This window comes from Vanacampus margaritifer, chromosome 6, assembly GCF_051991255.1.
Source record: "Vanacampus margaritifer isolate UIUO_Vmar chromosome 6, RoL_Vmar_1.0, whole genome shotgun sequence".
Lineage (NCBI taxonomy): Eukaryota > Metazoa > Chordata > Actinopteri > Syngnathiformes > Syngnathidae > Vanacampus > Vanacampus margaritifer.
Window position 1 is genome coordinate 12,011,516 of NC_135437.1, and position 17,026 is coordinate 12,028,541.

At 41.4% G+C, this 17,026-nt stretch overlaps 1 protein-coding gene across 10 annotated transcripts in view; it reads left to right on the plus strand.

Moving 5' to 3' along the window:
* The window catches only part of shank3a (SH3 and multiple ankyrin repeat domains 3a), a 226,881-nt gene extending 209,856 nt beyond the window's left edge, over positions 1 to 17,025 (plus strand). For all 10 annotated transcript variants that reach the window (XM_077569368.1, XM_077569369.1, XM_077569367.1 and 7 more), the window contains 2 exons: positions 63 to 2,152; positions 9,784 to 17,025. In XM_077569368.1, the coding sequence (XP_077425494.1) occupies positions 63 to 2,152; positions 9,784 to 10,336 (2,643 nt within the window). In that variant the 3' untranslated portion in view covers positions 10,337 to 17,025. The remainder of the gene's footprint in view (positions 1 to 62; positions 2,153 to 9,783) is intronic.
* Position 17,026: the final 1 nt, after the last annotated feature.

Genomic DNA, 17,026 nt, shown 5'->3' on the forward strand with positions numbered 1-17,026 from the left:
GAAAGGATCTCTGTACTGTAAATGGACAACTTCCTGCATATAAAGCATCCCTGTTATTCCAGGTGGAGGATGCACAAGAAAAAGCTAATTTGGTCTTCGCAGCTGCCCACTCCCGAGAGAGCTCACCCTCAGGACGACTCCCACACGGCCACACGCGCACCAGCCGTGCAGACTACTACCAGCAGCAGCTGATGGCCGAGCGGGAGCGCTTGCGGGCCCAGGGCGAGGCCGTGTTTCAGGGTAAGGGCCCCTTTGCCGCCGCCATTGCTGGAGCAGTAAAAGACCGTGAGCGTCGCCTGGAGGAGCGGCGAAGATCCACTGTCTTCCTTTCTGTCGGAACAATGGAGGGGGTGTCCTCCGCCGGAACGGAGGTCCCCTCTCTGACTCAGTCTCACTCCGTCGATGAGCGGATACTCACCAGAGAGCTTGGCCAGTTGCCACCTCCTGCCTTGGCCTTGAGCCCCTCACCTAGCGGGACCACCTTTATCCATCCGCTGACAGGAAAGCCCCTGGATCCCAATTCCCCTCTGGCTCTTGCGCTGGCCGCAAGGGAGAGGGCGCTGACCTCCCAGAGCCAATCCCCAACTAGCAGCCCAGAGCCACGGACTAAACAGGAGCGGGTGGGCCAGGGCGTAATATTCATTGAAACTCAGACCAAAGAGTCTCCACATGGAGAAGGACCACCCATATCTCCTTCTTTTACATCTCAAAGCTCCAAGGGAGCGGTGCTTGGCCTTGGATCCATCCCAGCTTCAGTGTTCCCTCAGCCCACCAAACCACCATGGTCACCATCAAGTGTGTCGTTCCACCAGGAGATGGAGGCCAGGATTGAGGAGAGGAAGGAGGAAAAGACGCTAGAAGACAAGAAGAGCATGTTGATCAGTATTATGGACACGTCACAGCAGAAAACGGCAGGACTGATCATGGTCCATGCAACCAGTAACGGCCAAGCTGGTGGCGGGGGTCCAGAATTAGAACAGACAACTGTCGTGGCATCCAAAGAGTCGAGTAAGTCTCTAAGTCCACGGAGTAAGTCCCCCAGTCCCACAGTCTCTTTGCCCCAGCTTCAGAGTCAGCGTGCTGCCAGTCCAGCTCTCGAGAAGGCTCTGGTTCCAGGAAGCTCGGAGGAAGACACTGATCCATACACGGTGACGCTGCCCCCCGTCATGCTGTCCTCCAGTGATGAGGAAACACGCGAGGAGTTGCGTAAGATCGGTTTTGTCCCACCGCCTGATGAGTTTGCCAACGGACTGGCGGCACAGGCTCAGGCAAAGGGTATTTTACTATCACCAAGTAAACCATCTGTCTCTTCTCCCACCACCCCGCCAACGCCCTCAACCCAGATTACCCTGACTGTAACCCCCACCCAGCCTCAGCCTCCACCACAGCTCCCGCCTCCACCCAGCGCTCCGCTCAGTGCAGCAGCTGTCTCAGGGAAACCCTCGGACCCCCTGGAGCCCCCACCAGTGGGCGAGTCCGGCTCTGCAGCCGATTCGGGCGTGGAAGAGGCCGACACGCGCAGCTCTAGCGAGCGGGAGAGAGACCACCACCTCGAGACCACCAGCACTGTCTCCACGGTTTCCAGCATGTCCACGCTGTCCTCAGAAAGTGGCGAACCAGCCGACACACACACCACACACACTTCCTATGCCGACGGGCAGACTTTTGTGCTCGACAAGCCGCCAGTGCCTCCAAAGCCCCGACTCAAGTCCCACTTAGGAGGCAGTAAAGGCCCCGTCACCTTCAGGGACCCTCTGCTGAAGCAGAGTTCTGATAGTGAGCTGCTATCCCAGCAACAGGCTGCGGCGCTGGCTGCGGCGGTGGCCGGAGGAGCCGGGCTGCCCCCTGGCGGCTCAGCCTCCGTGACCGGACTAGCACCCACCAAGCCGCGCTACCTCTTCCAGCGGCGGTCCAAGCTATGGGGGGACCCGGTGGAGCCCCGTGGGCCAGGAGTGGGACTCGGTATTGGGAGTTTGGGCAACCTCGGCGGGCTGGGACTAGGGCTGGGTGCTGATGAGGGGGCGAAACCCTCTGTGATGGGGGAGCTCAGTTCACGACTACAGCAGCTAAATAAAGACACACGGTCATTGGGAGAGGAACCACTGGGAGCATCACTCGATCCTGGAAGGAAGTCTCCTGTAGCAGGTGCCAGGTAAGAATCCAAATGAACTCTAGGAACTGATATTAAAAAGTGGAGCACCATTGCAATGTTTACAATATATGAAGCTTAAGAGTAGTTTTCCCAACAACTACTGTTGGTGTGTGCTTGAGTGTTGGCGGCAATCACTGAGAGAACAACAAAGTGCTTTTTATTTCTGCAGATGTGAGGACACTGGAGAGAGTAAACCCTAAGGTTGTAGGCACTAGGGTAAACTTTTTGTTTTTTTAAACACTGTTTCCTAACCAGCTTGTCAACTAATCCTTCTGAAGACTACTCCCTTCTACACATTTATTAGTTTAGTTTCATTTACTTAAATACTGTATTTCCTCACATAGTGGCCTCCAATCTAACAGGTGCCGTGACTCACCAGTTGTGTCGTCTACAAAGTAAAGCCTGTTTGTTATTGTTATAATGGTCCTGTATTATCTGCTTGTCAGCAATACCAAAGAGTTTACTGTTTGATTTCTTCACCGCTCACAAAGAATACAAACATGGGATCTGTAAAACGGATGTTTATGTCAGTTTAAAAAGACAGCCTAGAGCAAAATCTGTGTAACGTGTTCATATACACTACTTAGAAAACTTTGGAATGTTCAGCCTTCGGGTGCAATTTCAGGATGAACTCAAAATATACTCTAACCGTATGAGGTGAACTTCATGTGACCTTCTCTAACTTTGTAATGTACATGTCCAACTTTTCAATGTTACAGTACTTTGTGCGCATCTTGATTTGATTAATCCAGGAATGGACTAATTAATGTCCTGGTTGACCCACAGCACTCTTAATATGAACATTCAAGGTACTTTTATTAAATTAATATCTCAAATTCAGCAATACAGGTTTTCCCTGCTCAAAACTACAGATACTCATTTTTAAGCTCGTCTTTAAATGCAAAGTCAAGGCCAGCCAATCACGAACATCATTTTGTGTTTGTGGTATGTCAACTGAAGCAATGACGAGCATCCGAGTGCGGAAACAACGAATAAGAGATTCATTGGGGAATTTATACACAAGGTAGAACTTAAGAGAGAGAGAGAGATAGACTGAAAGAGTCACAGAAAGGCATGGAAGCTCAAACACCTGACTTCTTGCAGGAGAACTGAAAGATGTACAGAAAGTAGTAAAACATTGATCAGTTGAACATTCAAAAGTTTACAGAAGGTCACATTGGATTGACTTGTGTAGGGTGTAGTGCATTTTGAATCAGCGTTAAATTTAATTCACCCCAAATCCTCAAATTCTGAACTTTCTGGGAGGTGTGTATTTACCAATGAAGGATAATTAATTTGCTCCCCAAGCTTTAGGGTTGAAAAATGACTGAAACTTCGGAATGTAAAAGCACAGAGCAGTCGAGTAATTAAACATCCCTCCTGGCTGCTATTTGAGGAAATAAAGTATATTGGTTACCTTGTTTGCATCACTTGATTATGTATACTAACTAGTATTTGGAGCCCTCGTACTTTTGACCAGTTATTTAGCTTTAGTCCCAAAATTGTGCAGAGAAGCAACAATGGCTTGGTCTTGTTTGTATAGTGACAGAAATGTGTTTTAGCACACGCAAGTTGAGCATAGTCTGTCTGCATTATCAGTTGATGCAAACAAGGAAACTAGCCTTGAGGTGACAGAGTGTACACCTGAGGCTTCTCACCACACACACACACAGTCTGTAAGACTGTGACCTAGAGGATCCCCTCCTGTTCCCCCCTTTCCCGAGCTCCATACAAAGTCGTTGTTCAAATAATACATCGAGTGATACATCTACAGCTCCGTGGGCTCGTCACTGATAAACGCAAGATAAGAGCACACGCTGCCTTATCGCTTGCCTGACAGTATCAGAAAAAAATCTCCAAGGATGTATCTTCAGATGTATTTGAACATGACTGAATTAATGGTGTGTCGTGTCTCTAGTGAAAAGCCTTCTTGCGGTCTTTGCATCGACTACCAGATCGAATTTTGACCTTGTCAAAATAGCGTACAGTAGAGCCTGTATTTAATTAACTCAGAAGTGTCCCCGTGGGGGACGTAGAATATCTGGGCAAACGTCCTTTTAAATGTTGTTGGGGTCACCTGGGAATTGTTCAGATTTGCATTATCATCTAATTTTAAATCAAGGATGATCCAGATCATGACGGTCTGAAAGAGTTAAACGGGGCTCGGTTGATGAAGATGGTTCACCGTTAATCCAAAAGACTTCTTAAATTCTAAATCTTAGGTGTTGAGTTCCCCCTGGAGACACAACCAGATCCACAAACAGTTGGGGATACTACACTGAAGATTTGGAACAGATGAACCATTTTGGATTTAAGTAGAAATGGCTTTACGACCAAGAATAGTCCAGTTGCCTCGATTGCACTTTTTGGAAGGAGGGAATAATAAAAAAGCAGAGTAATAATTAAAGCTACAAACAGCAGTAATCCAAAACAGTTGACTCCCTTTCTAATTTCGGGTACAGGTCCTTGAGACTTTTTGATCTTGTTATAAGACACGTCCACCAATTTTTGTGTGGTTCAGAAAATGATGTTGGGGGCTTTTTTTTTCTAAAAATTTCCTGGGGATGCTACTTTTGGGTGTGCCATGTTGTAAAAGGCAGGCATTTTGATTATGCGCAGTCAAATCAAGTGTTGTCTATCCCCCTTAATCACATCAAAGCCCATAGGAGACACATTTCGACAACATTCCCCGATGTAAACCCCTTGCAAAACTTAAGAGATGAGGTCCACTTAAGTTTCCCTATAAAGGTTATTTAACGCACACCGCAAACCGAGCGACATGGCCAAACACAACTGACCTGGGCAATTGCAAACAAATTAGTCGCCAACACAGGACTTTACTTTTTTAAGCCACATGTAGATATGAAATCACAGTGTTCCCTGACCATTTTACCCTTTGGTTATTTCGGCTTTATTCTCTGGCACAGTTTTCACTTGCGACCGTAACTTCATCTATTGCAGGTTGGTTTACCTCGCTATTTTATGTCAGACCAGTCCGAAAAATGTGGGTAATTAGTTTGACAAAAACTGAGACCATGCACATTAGAGCTTGCCCCCCACAAAAAATAAAATGAAATCTCTGTTCCGAAAATATGCTCTGAGGGCACTGCCTCACTCAGACTGCTCGGAAACTCAGAATATTATTCAAATGTGCTGTTCGGTTATTCAGAGTGCCCAAAAAAGGGGCTATTAAAGCCTAGTGCGTCAGGCAGTACAAAGAAAGTAAATAGTTGTAGCACAAGATGCTGATTATAAGCTGCATTTAAAAATTAACATGAGCGGCGCACACATGGATGATCAAACAACAATTTAACTATGTTAAAGGGTTGTTGTTTTTTTTTTTTTTTTTTTTTTTTTGGGGGGGGTGGGGGTAAATGGCTTACCTTAACCACAATTATACGTAAATCTAAGTAAAACTCAATCAATTTTTGCAAGGGTGAAAAGTATGTATTTCATAGAGGATCAAAACCCACTCAGTAGTGAAATAATTAGTAAGTGAAGGTCGTTTTAGCTTCATGGTGGGTAGTGTAATGAGCAAATATGACGCTGTTGTGACTGGAAGCAGCAGTGGAGAGGATCGTCTTGTTACAAAGACCATCATGCGCACCATTACTTCCGCTTGGCTCCCCACCTGCCGTGTGTGTGTGTGTGTGTGAACTCTCCCGCTCACTCAAAACAACACACACATGCTTCCATGTACCGTATTGTGTCACGCATCCACATTGTTGGTCATGCTTTTCGGTGCTTGTCATGTTTCAAAACAGTTTGTCTGTCCCTGACTGTCCATGGTAAAAAAAAAAAAAAAAAAAAGGCATTCAAGCCAAGTCTACAAGTAGGCTACCATAAATGGACAAAAGTCTTGGGACAATCCCTTATTTTCTTCATTTCAGCTGTAATGCCAGGAGAGCAACAACAAACTCATCCATAAAAGTCAAGGGATGAGTGTCATCACCCCCCACCCCCATCCCCCCCGCCCAACCCCCGTTGTGTGTATCTTGTGTTTTTCTTTGTGCAGTTGTTTGAGATTGAGAACCATGTGCTCATTTCTCTCTCATGTTGCCCGCGAGTCAGACCAACTGGTGCTCAAGCCTACGCTGCTGTCATTGTCATGTTTCCTCAACATACTACATACACATACAATTGCATACATACATACATACTGTATGTATAGATTAGCATGATCAGGATGGGAAAATTTGGGGCAAAATCTGATTTTATTTTATTTTCTTTCTTTTGGAATCGACAGATGGGCCAGGTCATTTGATTTATTTATTTTTTTTCAATAAAAAAATAATCAATTCAGTTTGTATTTTATTGTATAATTAATCTACCAATTACTTATTAAATACATGAAATGGGAAATGTTTAAGTTGTACTAGTACTACTGATATTTACCAGTTATTTAATTGTGTACTTGAAAATTAACAATAGTTTGTTTCAATCATAAAATAATAGATTTGTAAAAGCCTAAAGCTGGGCCAAATGAGGAATTGAAATGTGTATGTATGTAATGTGTATGTAAACATAACATATGATTATTTATCATTCATTTTGTTATAAATACGTAAAATGTTCTGCTTTACAAATGTGTATTTATTATTTATGAGACATCCTTAACCATTATTTCATGAAATGCATGAATTTTAAAACTAAAATATCTTGTTTTATATATTAGATTTTTTTTAGATTGAGATAACATAATAAGATGATTTTAAAAATGCCAAATGTTAAAGTAAAATTATTTTTAAAATAAAACAATGCATCCTCATTTTTATTTGAACTGCAGCAAACTAAGCACTTGACTAAAATGAACTATTTGTTATTTTTTTACTAATAGGTTTTGCATGGATGCATGAATAAAAATAATAAACATGAATGCATGTAAAGTCAGTTCATTTTAATTAAATAATGTATTCTCACTTTTACATTTTATTATTGATAAATCATTGAATGTAAAGAACACTTTTTCAATGATCAATGACATAAATAGTAACGTTTAAAGAAAAAAAAAACTCTAAATGAATATAATAAATATGACAGGTGGGCCGGATTGAATAACCCAAACATACCAAGCAGCTCACTTTTATACACCACTGCAAATTATAACAATTGTAATCATTTTTTATTAGCCACAGCTCCTCAACACACGCACATAGCATGTCAAAGACAGCAGAGGAGGGGTCCGAGGCCGTGGACGGGTCTGCTTAGCGGGCTGCGTCCCATGCGAGCGATGCTAACATTCTCTCCCATTGCTCTCTCTTTGCTCGCCTTGCATGTTCCGCCCCCTGCTGCTCTGATCTGATTGGTCTAGAACTGACTGTGCGCCCAGGAGGGCAGGACCACTGTGTAAGTGCGCATGGAGCTCATCTCATTATCCGTCGGCCCCCTATGTAGTCTGAACGTTTTTGTTTGATTCAGCCTTGGTTTCAGTGCACCCCTCGTTGCAGTGTTTCCCAACCTGATTGGTCCAAAGCACGTAGCCACGTACTGGTATTCTATAGGACACAAATCACAGCATGCCACCGAACAAAAATGTCACAAAATAATGGCGTTCCTGTGTGAAATCTGAGACTGCTCATTTGAATACAAACTTTGATTCGGCATCTAGTGAAAAAGCATTTCATTGTTCTGCCTGTCATTACACGCCGTTGCCATTTCTATGCAGAAAATATGTACGTGAAATTGGATCATGTGTGTCACACCTGATGATCAATCACACTAATGGCAAAGTGGTTGGGAATCGCTGCCTCGTAGTACACGTCTCACCCACATTGTTGCTGGCCAATGAAAACGATGTATCCTCCAATAAATTGTTTTGTGTTTGAAAGCGGAGATACATGATTTTCACTGGCGAGTGAGGCTATGCATGTACAAAACGACATCAGCATATGCGTAGTATGTCCTCTCTGCTCCTCCCTGCTTGCAACAAGCCAGACGAAAGCTTTCACACGACTACGTAACTGACAATTACTCAGCCCCAATCCGCCGTCTTTCCATTTTTCTACTTAATTTGCAGCATACTGGTGGCATAACAGCCGTTAATCAACGCTAATGTAATGTTAGGGCCAGATATGAAAAGGTATCCTTCCTTATGCTGCAGATTGTATAGCTGGAGTGGGTGAGTGGTAATTATTTGAAACCACGTGACACATTTAATTACATGCATTGCTCATGTATACTGCATTCCAGAAAAGCAGGAAATTTATGAGAGATTTCCAAGTAGAAGAATGACAGATTTACAAGATATGAATTTAGAGCTGGTCCATTATGATTACAATACGCACCACAACTACATCATTAATATACTCAAAAATATATATTTGGAAAATATATATATTTTGAGATGAACTCAAAGATCTCAAACTTCTTCCACGTACACAATATCACCATTTCTCTCAAATATTGTTCACAAACCTAAATCTGTGATAGTGAGCACTTCTCCTTTGTGTGCCATATCAAGATGCTGATTGGACGGTAGAGACCATGATTAGGGCACAGGTGTGCCTTTAGACTGCCCACCTTAAAACGCCAGTTAATAACAGTCAGCCAAAAAAAAAAACTGCACCTTTCAGAGTGGCTTTTTGTCGTGGGTAGTCTAAGGCACACCTGTGCACTAGGGTTGCACAAGGGGTGGGTTATCTCTTTATTGTACTATGGATGTTTTAATTGCTAAGCACCTTGAGTTGCGTTTTAATGTATGAAAGGTGCTATATAAATAAAGTTTGATTGATTGATTGACTAATCATGGTGTCTCATCAGCATCTTGATATGGCACACCTGTGAGGTGGGATGGATTATCTCGGCAAAGGAGAAGTGCTCATTATCACAGATTTAGACTGGTTTGAAATTATGTATGATGAAGAAGTTTTACATCTTTGTGTTTATCTTTAAAAAAAAATGGGTGCAAAAACAAAAATGCTGAGTTTAGATTTTTGTTGAGTATATTAGCAAGAGTTTTACCTGTTTTTTTTTTGTTAGTTTTTTTACAGAGGGTGCCTGCACACAAAAATATAGATAAATAGAATGTCTTTGTTATTTTGTTGATTTAACCCGGTGAACTCCAAGTGGGGATTTTCTTGGCTTTCGAGCAGTCTGGAATGCAGCATACGTCATGTTTCGTGTCTCTGGGAATGCATTTTAACCAAAAACAAGCTTTGATTAAACCAAGTGCAGTAAAAGCACTTGTAGTAAATCCGATTATTTTTTCTTCTTTAACCCTTAAGTGGTGCAATCAACCAAGTCAGCACTTTTTCCTGTCAGGTTCAAGGTTAAGACTCAGTTGGATGGCTTTGTAGGACTACTGTGATTTTTCCGACAGTTCACCTCTGCCTTCGCTCTAATCTCAATTTTCTGATGCAAAGATCAAGTTTGCACCAAGTGGTACCATTTGTTCTGATTGAGTCAACCTCTGATTTCTTGGAATAATGGAGGATATTGACAAGTATTATTTTTCCATACAATTTCATTAGACTTTCAGACTGCCCGTTTTTAAAAATCTAATCAGGTCCTTGAGCACAAATGTTTGCGGGGATGAAGAGTACGATACCACTTGGTGGAAACAAAGAGAGAAATGAGTCCTGTTTCCATTCAGACCTGACCTCAAGCTGTCTGCTTCTGCTGGTCTCCTTCAGACTTTTCAGCAGTCTAGGTGAACTCCACACCATTTCTCAGAGAAGCTACGGCACCACGTACACCATCCGACCCGGCAGCCGCTACCCCGTCATGCGACGCACCCCCAGCCCGGGCTCCCCCGACCGGGGCGACCCCCTCGGACGCTACCCGGGCTACTCGCCGAACATGCCCCCTCAGACCATCCTCAAATCGTCCAGCCTCAGCCTACCGCAGGAGCCCAAGGAGGTCCGCTTCGTGATGCGGAGCTCCAGCGCCCGCTCGCGCTCTCGCTCGCCGTCCCCGTCGCCCTCGCACTCGCCCGGTCTGGGCTCGCCGCTGCTGGCGCTCAGACCTTTCCACCAGAAGCCCCTGCACCTGTGGAACAAATATGACGTGGGTGACTGGCTGGAGAGCATCAACCTGGGCGAGCACCGCGCCGGCTTCCAGGAGCACGAGATCGAGGGCTCCCACCTGCCGGCGCTGACCAAGGACGACTTCGCCGAGCTGGGCGTGACGCGGGTGGGCCACCGCATGAACATCGAGCGGGCGCTCAAGCAGCTGCTGGAGAGCTGACCCCCGCCCTGAGACCACACCCGCGACGGCAGCCGAGTGGATGGAAAAGCAACAGCTCCTCTTTTACTCGGGCCGCGCCCATGTTTGGCGTCGTGCACTGAAGAGGAGGAGCCAGCACCTTTGTCCACATTGGGCTCCATCACACTACGTTAATCCGTGTATCATTCACGCTTTCCATTTTCAATTGGCAATCAAAAACTGAAAAAGTGGCTAATTTTGTTTTTTAATCTAACACAAACAAACAAAATGCCTGATATTTCATATTTTTATTGGAAGCTCAGATCTAAAATAGTAAATTGGAAAATCCAACCAGAAGACCGAATTTGAGTTTAGTAATTGATCGGTCCAGTTTTCATGCTGAGTTTGGTAAGGCACATTAGTTAAGAAACATTAGCATTAGCCACCACAATCATTCCAGACTTTTAACAAAATTACTACCTCTGCAAGTAGAACAGAAAAATTTGACCTGGCAAAATAGCTAGCCTCAAAAAACTCCACTGATGGAGTTACCCCATTTACACAAGTTATTTTAACCAAAACTTACTAAACAGTCATTCCAAGTAAATGGAATGTCTGGGTTATGTAAATCCAACTAATTAAATATTAAAATCAAATTCCACTATAATAACATAATTCTACAGGTAGTGTACATTTTAGGTCATCAGTGAGGCTTTTTGAGGCTAGCTTTATTTATTGGTTAGGAGATATATTTGCTTAACTCTTTTGCTCCCGAAAACGTATAAATACGCTCTATTTTAAATATTACCAGTGTTCCATTTATACGTTTTTTTATGTTGTTGTTTTTAATGCTAGAGCATACAGAAGGCTTTGATGCAGCCTCTGAACTGAAGAGAACGGTTGAAGCAATGGTAGTTATTACAAAAACGGCCAGCAGGTGGCAGCAGACTATAAGAGATCAACCAGGGCAGGTTGCAAAAAGCTGTTTTCCCCAGTTTTAAACTAGCTGTATTCTAATGCTAATTGTTGCAAAACGGACACAGCTAGAAGCATACTTTTTTCATTTTTTTTGCCTGATGAAAGAAGAGACTCTAATCTTTCTTTTGGTAGGTTCCATGTTTTTATAGCAATAGAACACAATATTCTGTGGGCTTTGCAAAATCAGTCAAAATCCAGTAAAACAGCCGGGAGTGAAGGGATTTGCTGGGAGTGAATTTAAACGAAGTCATACTGTATATTCCTTATTTCATCACTTCTTTAGTAATGCTCCATACCAAACTTTCAGTCACTTAAACCCGATTAATTAAATATTCAAATAACATTCAGTCTTGTGGCCATTTTTTTTAAATTTCCTGATTTTGATCAGAGACTAAAATTTTATTTAATTAAGAAAATTCTCACCATTTTGTGTATATGATTTATTAAAACACAACCAAATAATTACTGAGTCCCTTTTTTAAGATTTATAATTTTCCAATAAAAAATGGAAAGAAGGAATCACCCACGGGTTGCCCTCCTCCCCTCTCTACCTCTAACCCCGCCATCCACCAGGCCAAGCCTTTTTGCGGTTTTCGAGTAAAGGAGGAACGAGTTCTTGCTCCAATCAAGAAAAAAAAAAAGCTCAGTTGCCTTTCGACAATATTTCTACAGCGATCGACGACGGCGGCGGTGAACACAACAGACAACCACAACATGTCTGCTCTATATCTGCTGTTGTTTTTAAAGAAAGCCCCAACAGCCGCAGCTCCACAGACCACAGGAGAAGCCTTGCGATACCCAGACTGTGCTATCCATTCCTTTTGGAGAATGTTTAACCAACACTCGTGGCTTTTTTCATAATCAATTATTTTGGTTTTCCAAAGGGAATATATATATATATATATATATATATACAGTGGATAGGGGGTGGGGGGGTGGGGGGAGTAAACGCACCCCTGTTCATATGCCAAGTTTTTCTGATGTAAAAAAATGAGACCAAGATAAATCACTTGAAATGTTTTCCACCATTAATGTGACCTGTAACCTCTACAACTCCGTTGAACGGTTAAAAATAAACAACTGAGGTAGAGATAGTATAAGTGTGTACACCTCTTATAACTCGAGATGCAACTGTGTTCAAAATTATTACATTCAAGATGGAAGCTGTAACTCACTCTACCAAAAACAAACAAATGAACACTTGAAATCTCTCAATCTTGGAAAAATGTGTTAGTCCATTGAACCCATGGCAGTATCATGGCTTGGAATTGGCTCCCAAGTCAAGGTGGGGACAATTATTATTCAAATACTAGTCCGTGTTAGCAAACGTTCATGTTATAAATGGAAAAAAAAATCTCTATCAGGAAAAGCCTACTAGCACACCTGAACTTCATTTGGGGTAAATCACACTCCCGTTTAACCTGAGTTTGAAATTGTTGGTTAATTCTGAACAGAGCAACATCCTCAATTGTAGGAGTGTGCACACTTGAACAAATGATTTCAGACGTTTATTTTTACTTAACTTATTGAAAAGAGTCTCTTTTTTTCAACTGAGTTGTACAATTTACAAGGGCAACATTAATTGTAGAAAAAGTTTTAGAAAATGTATCTTTGTCTAATTGTTTTATATAACAAATAATTAAAAAAGAAAACTGGCATCTGAAGAGGAGTGTAGACTTTTTAAGATCCAGTGCATATATAGAGACGTATAATATAACAATATGAATATGTCTATCTAATTATAGCTTTCAAAAGACAATTGTGGGAAGAGGAAATTGAATCTGCACCTGTTTTTTTGGTTTTGTACTATTGAAAACAAAGATGAATCTATTTCACTAATAGTTTACTCATTTCTCCCAAACACGTATATATTTGAAAGGGGAAATTAATATATAAATATGGACATGATTTTTGGGGGGAAGTTATCTCCTTATGTTCACATTTTTCTTCAACTGTAGCATGACGTCGCATCATGGATTTTGTTGTATTCATATTGTCTCCTCACGGTCTTCCTTTATACTAAAGGGCATCCCAAAATGTGAGGCAGAGAACACCCCCATCCCCTCAGCACATCCAAGCAGCATCAACCCGAAAAATCAATACAAGAGGCTATTGTACCTCTCAGCGATGGAAGTTTGGAGCACTAGGTGGATTTTAATCAACATGTTTTGCCTACCAAATTTAAATAGCACCTGTTATGTGTTTTTTTTCTTCGACATTTAATCTTATGAGGACGTCTTCAAAAAAATGTATCCACTGCACACGCATATCCTCCTCTTTTTCTAATCCGTTAAATACTTGCTTAATTTAAAATGAAAAAAAAAATGACCCCAATAAATCGACACAAACAAATATTCTGAATGTCATATGAAAGCATTTATTAAATGCATTACTTTAATGCATGTAGTTATGTTTATTGCTCAAACACAACCTGTGCTACCTTTAACGTAACCAGCCGCTGTCAAGCTAAAGGATCATCTGCGGTCAAAATTAATTGTGTGATTCATCTAAGTTAATACATGACTAATGCAATAATAGTTAACGCTTTAACTTTAATAATAAAATAAAATCCTATCAGAGCATTTCTTGATTCCTTTGTGTTTTACGCAATTTTAGGCACAGTATCATAATCCTCAAACAACCCTAATAATTAGCAACCAGCTGATACCGAATATCTCACCCAAACAGCTGGTATGTTAAGTGTTTTTCCAAAATTAGGTTCCAACCAGTGGCATCCCGGAATGTTCTTTGACGAGCTCCAGCGAAACATCCATCCCTGAGATCGCCAATGCTGCGCCTCGCACCAGGCACATTTTTCCAATCCAAGCTCAATGAGCCAAACGCTGCGGGGACGGACGGGATGGTCTCTGCGAGGTCTTCATCAACAACCTGGCGGGCTTCAAGTATCGCAACTCAAGTCTGTATGTATCGCTGCTATCTACTTAGTAAGCGGCACACTGAAGTCAACTTGAGGGTGACGAGAGCCAGGTTGTCCACAGAGACAAGGTTACAATCATGTCGAACAGTGAGCCCGTTTTTGTGTGTGTGTGTGTGTGTGTGTGTGTGTGTGTGTGTGTGTGTGTATGTGTGCTCACTCAAAAAGCATCTAAAACAGTATATATTTTTTCCTTTCTCATTTAAAAAAGTGTTTATGGGTTGTAAGAGTAGCTAGCGCTCACTGTGACCTCACTCACACTCAGTTTGAACAGCTTGTTTTTTCTTTCTTTCTTTTGACACTGGCTAGAATTTTTTAGTGTTTGAAACAGAATGAGAACAAAAAACAAGAAAAAAGACATGTCCTGTCCATTCTAAACATTCAATACTTGTACAAAAAAAAGAAAAGAAAAATGTGTTATTTTAATTCAGAAGCAAATGTATATAGGATAGATTTCATATAAATTTTTGGAAGACAAAAAATATATATAGATATATATATATATATATATATATATATGAATGTTTGGCATACAGTATATGCATAGTTAACCACCTGTGGAAAGGTGAGCAGATTTTATTCTTTCTATGATCTTTTGAACTATGAACTTTAGGGGATGATTTGCACAAAACATAAAAGGTGACAAGGTGCTAACATAGAAGCCACCCATCGTCCAGGCGCATGTGTGTACACCCCCCCACTCCCACCCCCACCCCCAACTTAACGTGTGCGCGAGAGTGCAAATGTTTGCTTGCTGTTTATATCCATCTTTACAATGAGTCCACTACAGCCTTACTGTATTACCATCAGAGATTCCCACTATAAGGCTTCATTATTAGTAGTTACTGTATTTGCTCAAAAAGACAAATGATGACTGCACTATATGGACAAAAGTACTGGGACGGATTCTTAAAAGGTTTGAATATGATTTTCCCTAATGTATTATCATTTTCCAAAATGCCACTTTATCTTGTAGCTAGCATATGTTTAAAATGTTCTAATTAGCATTTTGTATTCTCACAATCAACCCCTAGGCGTTATTGTGACCATTTTGGGGCTTTTTGTTGGTTCTGACCAAGCCATTTCAAAATAAAATACTGCCCACGGGTTAAAATACAGGGTGTCCATAAAGTATCTTTACCATTTAAAAAATGTATTAAAAATGCAATTGATTAGATATTTTATTCAGATTTGTTCTATTGTATTCAGTGTTTAAAAAAAAAACAGTGTTTATCATTACTGACCTTAAGCAAAGGATTACTGATGCCATTGCCACAATTGATGAGGCTATGCTACAGCGAACATGGCAAGAAATCGAGTATGTGTATAAATATATGTGTATAAATCTTGATGTGCTTCGTGCAACTAATGGTGCCCATGTAGAAGGTGTATTAAAAGAGGTAAAAAAAATTAAAAAAAAAAAAACTTTTAATAAACGCTGAATACAATAGAACAAATCTAAATAAAATATCTAATCAATTGCATTTTTAATAAATTTTTTAAATGGTAAAGAGACTTTATGGACACGACACCCTGTACATCATTTGGAATTTAAACGTGATAAACTAAATGTTCTAGGCTAACCAAATTAAATTGGTTCATGTTGGGAAAAGTGATTAAAATTGGTAATGAAGTATTGCTTCTAGGAGTTAAAACACAATCCATCTCTTACTTTGTCTTCACGGAGTGGACTGTGTGAAAACGCATAGCTCTAGATTTCAGGCAAAGGTGACCTAGTCAAAAAGTGGATTAGCGCAGTAAACGCAGCTAATTACAGCTCGATTCCAGCACATCAGACAGGAATCCTCGCAGGTGACGGTCACCCCAGTTCATAACAAAAGGTGCTTGAAACTCATTCATCATTTCAGTTACGAACCTTGTTTTGAGAACACAAGAAAATGTCTCGCCTCAAGACTTTTGTCCAAATAGTGTGCCTGTGAGTATTGAGAACAAACATTGTCACATAATGAACATAATTCACCTTTTAGCTGATTGGTTCCACTTCCTGCGTGCCCTTTATAACACCTCTGCTTTGAGTTGATCTGATATGGGACAAAAACAAAACAAAAATGTGCCAAAAAAAAAAAGTGTATTTGTCTTTAGGACTCTTAGTTACAGCATTTTTGGAGCTGTTCAGACTCAATAATATGGTGCCATCTCCTGAAAATCTTGAGAACTGCATTTGACATTTGATAGCTCGCTCACTTCTTGACCACCTCACAGGACATGCAGTCATGTCTTGTCACTTACACTAAGTACAGAGGCAGGCTTTATAACGCTATTTGTGTATATATACATAAGTCCGGGCCTGTGTTTTATCTACCTTTTGACCTTTGCTTTATTATTATGAAGTATTATCTGCAGTTTATGAACACGGAATTGTTTTGAGAACACACTTACGACACATCATTTGGGGCTAATCAGTCGAAGTGAGGGGGTTATCGTCGTCTTCTTTTCTAATCAACAAAGCACAATCTACATAGAGAAGGTGCGCTGTGACCTTTTTTTTTTTTAAAAAAAAAAAGCCCCTCGGAGGTCCGGTCACCCGCTGATTTATCATGGAAGGGTTTTCATTTTCTTTTCACTGTTGGGTTGTTGTTGGTTTTTTTTTTTCTTCCTTTCCTTGTTTGCACTGTGAAGTTTTTCAATGGTAGGCGTTATCCCTTGCAACATCTTAGCCTTGTCGCGTGGCACTGTTGATAACACAACGTCATAGAGGGGCCGCGACGGTTCTGGGACGCTGCATGGGATATCGCCGCCGCAGAGATACGTTTGTTATATTATGTAATACATTTATAATTAAAACATGAACTGCTAAG